Source organism: Engraulis encrasicolus, unplaced genomic scaffold (assembly GCF_034702125.1).
Source record: "Engraulis encrasicolus isolate BLACKSEA-1 unplaced genomic scaffold, IST_EnEncr_1.0 scaffold_27_np1212, whole genome shotgun sequence".
Classification (NCBI taxonomy): domain Eukaryota; kingdom Metazoa; phylum Chordata; class Actinopteri; order Clupeiformes; family Engraulidae; genus Engraulis; species Engraulis encrasicolus.
Genome location: NW_026945566.1, coordinates 1,879,214 through 1,888,444, shown reverse-complemented (window position 1 = coordinate 1,888,444; position 9,231 = coordinate 1,879,214). Strand labels below are relative to the sequence as shown.

Below are 9,231 nucleotides of genomic sequence, written 5' to 3'. Positions count from 1 at the left end.
TTCACTAAGCCTAAATTTTCACATGCAGCGTCACCTAGTAGTGAGTCATGTCCAGCCGGAACAACTACAAACATCAGGTGGTGCTCTTTTCCTTTAACTTGCACTTTCAGTTTGCATGTGCCTTTTGTGTCAATACTGTGTCCATTGTAGGCTTTGAGCTTCACTGAGCTGGGGTGGATGCGTGGCTTCACCTTCATTGCTCTGATGTTACACTCACTGATTAAATTTGCCTTGGCCCCTGTGTCTAATTTCAGAGGAATGACTGCACCGTTTATTTCCAGTGGCACAATCCACTTGTCCTTTTTAGCACAGGTTGCATTTGTGCACTGTTCAATGTCTTTTGGCTGTGCTGCTACGCTATCTTCAGCTTGCTCTACCATCCAGACAAAGAACGAATCAGCTAGCTCCGTTTCCTCCACTGTGTGGACTCGATCACTTCCACTCTGTTTCCCTTTGGAAAAGCATTGCTTCGCGAAGTGGTTCTTCCCTTTACATTTGCTACACGTTTTTCCAAATGCAGGGCATTGTTTTGGTGCATGCTGATTGCCACATCTTTTGCATGAAAAAGTCTCTGTGACATTTTGTTGTTTAATCATTTTTTTCGATTTCTGCATTTGCTTTACTGCAGCTACGGGCACCGTTGCACTCTCCTGTTCCTTCTGCGCACTGAATGTTTTTGCATGCAGCTTAGCCAGCTCGCTAGCGTTGCCAATCTTAATAGCTTCCGCCAACTTTAATTCAGGCTCTCTCAGTAACCTCTCTCTCACTTTTTTGTCGTGCACTCCGAAGACAATTTGATCACGAATCATTGAGTCTTTCAGTTCTCCAAAGTTACATGTTCTGGCTTTCAATTTCAAGTCTGTCACAAATGCATCAAAACTTTCAGTCTGCGATTGCAGGCGGGACCGAAACACATACCGTTCGAAGGTCTCGTTCTTCTTTGGTGAACAGTGGTCATCAAACTTTTCCACGACTTTATCGAACTGATCCTTGTGATCCCGTTCAGCAAACACAAACGTATTAAATACCTCCACAGCCTGAGGTCCCGCGACGGTGAGAAGCAGTGCTATTTTCCGCGCGTCTGGTTTATTGTCCAGTCCCAGTGCTTGCAGGTAAAGGTTGAATCGTTGCTTGAACGTTCGCCATTCACAATCGACATTTCCAGTCCAATTTAGAGGGTCAGGCGGCTTCACACTTTCCATGACTTCTGTTGGACCACTCCTGGTACCATGTAATGTTTCTAATCTTAATGAAGAAACTTGGGTTCTTAACTAAACTTATTTATTAGCATAACGAGTCAGGAGGATACAGGTACACCGTCAGGTTCATGTTCATCAACTGATGACTTGCAATACACAGACACACATCCGGGGAGTACATCATATCTGCGTCCACCTAGTGGCAGGAGGTAAAACTGCAACACATTTTACTTATCATCATACAGCCTGCAAGATTACCAAAGGGGTTTTCTTCACTGGACAGGCGGGAAGTCTGCTACTGCTGACGGTACGCTAACTTTTCGAGTCAAGTCAAGTCAAGTCAGCTTTTATTGTCACTTTCTTCATATGCACAAGTCATAAAAGGAAAATGAAATTACGTTTTTCTCTCTATACCATGCCAGGACGTGTAAGTCGTGTTAGCGCTAAGTGAACACTCAAAGCAAAGTACACTAGAAGCACTCATAGTGCCGGGTACTGGATTCCATACCGAAATGCCTGGAGGACCATTATGGTGTGCCTCATCGGTGTGTTGAATCGTGTGAAAAATACGAAAGAGAGATTGGAGACGGTACAAACGCCGGGCTCGAAGTCAGTTTCAGAGGGGTGAGACGAGACCACTGGCTAAGCGGTGGCTCATTGGTTACAACTAGGGCTGTAACAATATTGTATCGAACCGAGAAATCGTGATACTCAGAGTCACGCTACTGTATCGCGATACAAGGAGGCAGTAATGTGATACGCCCTTTCAAAGTTTTGTTACCCATTAGTCCACAATCTTATGATTTGATGTGATAGTGTTTCCATACTTCAATGGAGATACATTTCAGAAATCGTGAGGTGTATCGAACCGTTGGTCAAAAATCGTGATACGAACCGAATCGTGAGTTGAGTGTATCGTTACAGCCCTAGTTACAACCGCAGTACATCTCTGTCGAGCATCTCTAATTTTGTCCTGTCTCATTTTGTCCGGTGCTACAGCCCCCCAGGTGGCTTTGAAGAGCCCTAGGGGGCAGGGGCAGGGCTAAGTTCCCATTGGGGGGCATTAGACAATTTTATTTTTCAATGCTGGGAGAGGGGGGGTGTCATTTCAGGATCAATAATACACGTACAATAACAATATGGGATAATGTTTTACTTCGGTACAATGACCTCTTGAGCTGGGCTGTAGGACTATAAAAGACAAAAAGATGAAAAACAAACATTGGCGAGGGTAGTAGTTCATGATATAAAAGGGAACTTCATGCGGTAACTTAACATTTTGTTAAGATATCATGTTCAAGACTTGAAAGCAGCTACATAATGTGCCATGTGTCTCCTGTGCACACTCACTTGTGCATGCAGGTCCCATACACAGCATAGCTAATCTGATCACGGTGTTTTCCTGGAGAATTTCCACTTGGTTGCTGATTAGCAGTTTACAACCTGCCAATGCAAGTCTGACTAAACTAACCAGCAGAGCACAGCACCGCACACACACAGTCATTGCCCCCTATGACAAAGGTTCAGCAGGGTTGCACAACTCAAAGTTGGTCAAAGTTTTCCTTTATCCCTCAAGCCATTAAAGCACTGAACGAGGTGAAGTGTTAACCCAGTCATCCATCCTTGGTGTGTAGCGTGTCCTATGAGTAGTAATAGTCTAGTTTTCATCTATTTTTATTATTATTTTTTAATATATTTCATTTTATTTTTCTTGCTGCTTGTTGCTGTCTGTGTGTCATGTGTCTAGTGGTGCCAGCCAGAGCTCCATGTGCAGGTGGAATGTTTTCATCCTGCTCAGTTGGTTCAGCCTGAATTCTGACGTCTCTCTTACTTATTCGTACGAACTCTCCCAAGACCAGCACAACCAGCGGACGTGTGTTGGGTGAGTATTATGCACAGTCCCTATTGAAGGCATGGTGTTGCTCAAAAATGTGCACCAAGATAACATCTACTTAAAAACTCACTATTTGAAGAGTTCAGATGCAAAAACCCCTAACTCCATTTCTGAAGACCTGCACTTTTATATTTTTAGAGAAACCTGTTGTTGGTTTGGTTTACTTCATGTACTTGATAATACATATTAATAGTTATATTACATGAATAAAATTAAAAAAAATTGGCAATTTTGATAGCTTTGTATTAAATAAAAATGAATTAAGATTATTTTCTGAAATGGCACTTAGAGGGTTTTGCATCTGAACTATTATTTATTAATTTGTTTAACAGTGAAAACAAGCTATCCTTGTTTTCTTTTTGATTAGGATAGATGGGTTCACACTGTTTGTAGGAAACACTGTTTGTAGATATCAAGGTCTTTTATACAGTATACGCTCTGTAAACGCATGACAACATCATCACTGAAGTCTTACTAATTCTGGTGTTCACAAAACCTACGGAGATACTGCGATGATTGACACAAACATGATGTTTAAACATATATTTATTTTGATATATTGAACTTTTTTAACTCAAGGCTGTAGCACCTTAATGCACGCCGTACCTCCTGTGGCACGCTGTAATAGACATTGAAAGTTAACTACTATAGTACTATACTACTATGACAGTGCACAGGGCCTTTAGTAATACATAATGACTTGGTCATTGCCACTCTGGTAACAGTTAATTTATAATGCCGTGTCTTAAGGGGCTAGTACCCGTATCTTTCACTTCACATTCCACTATTAAGTCTATTAATTAACTTATCAGTCACCTTTTCCAGTTTAAATGCCCTTTCAAGTCCATATTACATTTTTCTTTGACCTTTTTTCAAATATTAACCCTCTGGTTGTGTTAGAAACATGGTTACGTTCATGCACAGTAAAAAATGCAGTGTTAATTCAACACTTAGAGAGTGCTTTGGGACCAAATAAGCTCTAGAAGGTGTTAAATCGACTCTGTTAGTGTTGCATTAACACTGCAGTTTTTACTGTGTGGGTTGACTGCCTACTAGGGCTGTAACCAAACACTCAATTCACGATTCGGTTCGTATCACGATTTTTGACCTCTCATCATCTCATCTCATCACATCTCACCATAAACATGTTAATGTTTTATTTGTAATGACACAGTAAAATGCTCTTGTCGCTGCGGAACATTAACTTAAAAAGAACATTCTAATGTTGAAACAACAATATTATAACAGCCCTTGTCCTGAAAGCTATGCTAAAGCATGTTCTTTCCAGGACATTCTGCTCCCCCAATACCAACTGGTTCACCTTGCCCTCTACTTAAACAAATAGAGTGGGTCCTGTCTGTTTAGTTCAGCTGTTGGAAGACCCAAAACACCCAGCGACACCATGAATCATAACTGATCGTACGTCCTGACAAAAAGGTCAAACGACTCATGGATATTGCTATAGCAGCAGTGCCTTTATCAACTCTAACAGTACTCCAACCAATAAGATCCTGAAAAAAAACATTAAAATAAATATATTTAATGTCAATAGTGTGATGTACAAAACTGTGATGGAGTGACCATCACCAGGGTTGTGGGTGTGTTGTTCTGACTGTCAAGCCAACGAGTCTCACCCTTCTAGCGGTCAGAGCCCCAGTTTAGTACCCGGAGGTCCAAAGATGGAGTCCTGGCAGGGTAATTCTAGGATGTAGGATGGTTACCGTGAGGCCATCGGAAGCGTACCCATGGTGTATGAGCCGTAATTCCATGTGAGGGACCTGCAGAATTGGTGACCCCGGTCACCCATTGGAGAGTGAAGCATAAATGAGGGGGCACACTGGAGAGTGAAGCATAAATGAGGGGGCACACTGGATGGGAGAGACATGATGGGCAGTTGTGTGAGGGACACCACGTGTGTGTGCAAGCTGTAGCCATGCTGTGATGCAGCCTCTACAAACGGCCCTGTTTGTAAACTAACTGTGCACTAGCAAAGTTCTCTGAATGTAGGGGACCTATGGAGGCGAGGTAGGTAGCAAAAGTTAGGGCTCATTATCACGGTTTAACACAACGTAAGCCATTTCACAACGGATTACCCCTTTAAGCAAATAGCCAGACAATCACAATTCATAGACAATCATATTATTCCTGAGGAGTTAGGCTGATCTAAAGCAGTATATTTTTGAACTGCCTACTAAGTGTTTCCACAAATCAGATTTCATATGACTTATTGTCCTATTGTCCTGCCTGAACTAACAAAGATTGTTTTTTGTTTTTTGTTTTTTTTTATCTGTTTTTATGTTTGGATTCAGACCATCAACTTCTCTCCTGTCTGAGTGAACGGGAGGGAGAGGAAATTGAGCCAGGATGCTCAGCCATCTGCTGCTGGTCCTGGTGGCACTGTCTGTCTTCCTGTCTGTGTCCACTGGAGGCAAAGTTCTGGTCTTTCCTGTGGATGGCAGCCACTGGGTGAACATGAAGGTCATCATTGAGGAGCTGCACTCCCGAGGGCATGACATCACCGTAGTGCGAAGTTCAAACAGTTGGCACATTAAAGCAGAGTCTCCTCTCTACACCTCTCTCACCGTCCCAATGGGCCAGCCTGATAACGACGAGGTGGACGACCTGGCATCAGCACTTTTGAACATACGCATGAAAGGCAGGTCTGATTCCACTGAGTCAGAAATGATGAATTTGGTAATGGAGCGGTTCTCGGTATACACCAAGGACATTTGCACAATGGTGACTAAGATGTTTGAAGACGAGAGTCTAATGAGGTCACTCCGGGATGCAAAATACGACCTGGTCCTGACGGATCCTGCTTTCGGAGGCGGGGTGTTCCTCGCACACCGGCTTCGTCTGCCGCTGGTGCTGAATGTGAGATGGACTGTGCGTGGAGAGGCTCACCTCGCCATTGCCCCGTCCCCTCTCTCCTACGTCCCCTTCCCAGGGGCTGAGCTGACGGACAAGATGACGTTCTTCCAAAGACTGTACAACGTCATGGTTTACGTGTTCAGTCAGAACTATTTCAGTGGAATAAATGAGCCGCACTACACCGATCTCACCAAACGCTTCTTTGGTCCTGACGTCACCGATTACTTCTCCCTGTTCCAGGACGCAGACATCTGGCTAATGAGGAACGACTTCACCTTCGAGTTTCCACGGCCGACTATGCCCAACGTGGTGTACATGGGCGGGTTTCAGTGCAAGCCCGCTAAGCAACTTCCTGTTGACCTGGAAGAGTTTGTACAAAGTTCAGGGGACGATGGGGTCATCATCATGTCCTTGGGGACGTTGTTTGCTAAGCTCCCAAATTACGTCACAGAGGAGATAGCTGCCGGTTTCGCGCAGCTTCCCCAAAAGGTCATTTGGAGACACCAAGGGCCCAAACCGTCCACTCTTGGCAACAATACCTTACTGGTGGACTGGATGCCCCAAAACGACCTACTGGGCCACCCAAAGACCAAAGTGTTTGTGGCACACGGAGGCACCAATGGTGTCCAAGAGGCCATCTATCACGGTGTTCCCATACTGGGCTTGCCTTTGGTGTTTGATCAACCTGATAACCTCTCCAGAATGGTCGTGAGAGGAACGGCAAAGGTGGTGGACATTGCCACCGTGGACAGAGCCGCGTTTCTGGAGGCACTAAAGGAGGTGCTGTATGAACCGTCCTACAGGGAGAACATGCAGCAGCTCTCCAGGATCCACCATGACCAGCCCATGAAGCCTCTGGACCGCGCAGTCTTCTGGATCGAGTTTGTGATGCGGAACGGAGGCGCCCCTCACCTTCGCACACAGTCCTTCAGGATGCCCTGGATTGTTTACCATTCTGTAGACGTCATGGTAACACTGATGACTGCTTTGCTCCTCCTTCTGCTGATTCTGTTCCTGATCACCAAGAAATGCCTCTCGGTCTTAGTTAAGAAGAAAGTGAAATCTGTATAACGTGTTCATCATCTGAAAAGGGCAAATAACTACTACTTATTTACAGATCTTCTTATACGGGGGAGAGAGGGATTATGTGAGACATTTTTTAGATGAGCTGCCCTCTAGCCAACCTTAAATTTCCACATTTTCCACTAATTTAGGATATTACCGAAGAATGGAAATGATCACAATATCTTCGTTCCAAAGGAAAATTTTTAAGTGGTCAAGTGTCTCACTTTACCCTTAAGATGGGGTAAACTTAGACACAAAGAGAACAGGATAGCACTCCAAGCCCCTTGTTCCATTGCCTGCCAGCAGGGCTAACGCGGTTGGTTGCCAACTTTTGAAAAATAATTCCATGAATATAAAGCCCATCAAAAAAGATTAACCAGAAATTGCATTGTTTTTTAACTTTTGACCTTCACATATAGCCTAACCTTAAAGGTCAAGTTCCATGTTGGCAACTGGGTGATTCTGAAACCTTAGTCCATGCTGATAACTTCTGGCATGGTTGCCGACTTTTAACAAGTTTTAACTAAATAAAACTATTATTTGACCATAGTAGAAAAAGAAGGATCACCGCACACTGGTGGACTTAGTTTTTGCTGTTTTTATTTAGGTGAACAACGCGTTTCGCATTGCGCTTCGTCAGGTTCACTTTGACATTCGCATACCTCCCACAGGTGAAATAGGTGATTACCGGGTCACATGACCTCACCAGAATACCGTGACAGATCACAATAAAAATAGTAATATAAATAGAAATTCACATTTCATAACACTACAGCCACTATCTTTGAGGATACATTTGTTACATGAATTCCCATTTAGCCTGGTAAGCAAATTATTTTAGAAATATACAGCTTATCAGAAGGGCTTCAAATAGTTCATTTAGGGTCATGTTGCTCTTAATAACCTCTGTGTAAAAGTGCATGGTGCAAAACCCAATGTGCAAAGATGCAGTGTGTAATAAATATATACATATATACATTAAAATCTATACATTAACAATTCATGTTGTATCCCTTAATCTCAATCTATAGCATTATCAAAACAGTCAAGATCCATAATCATCATCAGTAAGGGCCTATATTAAAAAGTCAACAGAATCACAAAAATACACTTAAATCTTGTAGTTCATTCAGGCCATGTGGTTCCACAGTGTTAAGTTCATTTATCCAGAAGGCCTCTCTCTGTAAAAGCTGTTTAATTAGGTTGCCCCCTCGTGGGCTAGGTTGTACCCGTTCAAGGCCAATGAATCTTAAAGTAGAGGCTGATCCATGGTTCATAGCTTTATAATGTCTGGCTATGGCGTAGTCCATATTGCCATTTCTTATCGCCCCTTTGTGCTCAGCAATTCTCATTTTTAGGTTGCGTTTTGTTTGACCTACATACAGTAATCCACATGGACACTTCAACATGTACACAACATGTGTGGACTGGCAATTGATAAATTCTTTTATATGGTATTTTTTGCCAGAGTGGGGATGACTAAAAACTTTGGTGTCAAAGGTGTGAGAGCAACATGCGCATTTCCCACATCTGAAATTGCCATTCAGTCCTCTATCAAGCCAAGTTGTTTTAAGGGTTTTCCATGTATGTAGAGCTGACCACAATGTCTCTTGTGTTCTAGTCTCTTTTAAAGCAGAACCTTGGTGGTGATGATGAGAGGTGTTATAAGCTAGGATCACACTGTAGAATATTCCAATGTTTTTTGATAATGTTTTTGACTTGTTTTGATGCCGTGGAATATTCAGTCACAAATGTAATTCTGTCGTTACCATGTTTGGGTCTAGGATCAAGTAGTGACATTCTGTCTCTGCCGTGGGCTTTTTCAATGGCCTCATCAATGAGTGTTGGGTCATACCCTCTTTGTTGAAAACGTTGGGCCATTTCATTAGCTTTGGTATCAAAATCGTTTTCATTGCTGCACATTCTTCTGAGCCTGACAAACTGTCCATAAGGAATATTTTTAATAGTATGGTCAGGGTGGAAGCTTGATGCATGTAAAATCGTGTTCCTATCTGTGTCCTTTCTGTAGATAGAGGTTTCCAACCTTTTTTCAGCATTCACTGATATGAGTAAGTCCAGAAAATGGATTTTCTCAGAATTATATTCCATGGTAAATTTCAGTGAGGGGTAAGTTCCATTTATGTAGTCATTAAAATTCATCAATTCTTCTTCAGACCCCACAAATATTGTCACAATGTCATC

At 42.8% G+C, this 9,231-nt stretch overlaps 1 protein-coding gene across 2 annotated transcripts; it reads left to right on the top strand.

The window, feature by feature from the left end:
- Positions 1-1,463: 1,463 nt before the first annotated feature.
- LOC134442990 (UDP-glucuronosyltransferase 2A1-like) lies at positions 1,464-7,813 on the top strand. 2 transcript variants are annotated; one of them, XM_063192932.1, is made up of 3 exons: positions 1,464-1,506; positions 2,947-3,081; positions 5,403-7,813. In XM_063192932.1, exon 3 carries the CDS (start codon positions 5,458-5,460, stop codon positions 7,033-7,035), a length of 1,578 nt encoding a protein of 525 aa, XP_063049002.1. In that variant the 5' UTR covers positions 1,464-1,506; positions 2,947-3,081; positions 5,403-5,457; the 3' UTR covers positions 7,036-7,813. The 2 variants fall into 2 exon arrangements, with proteins under 2 accessions (XP_063049002.1, XP_063049001.1); XM_063192931.1 differs by lacking the exon at positions 1,464-1,506 and adding an exon at positions 2,796-2,825.
- The last annotated feature ends 1,418 nt before the right edge of the window (positions 7,814-9,231 follow it).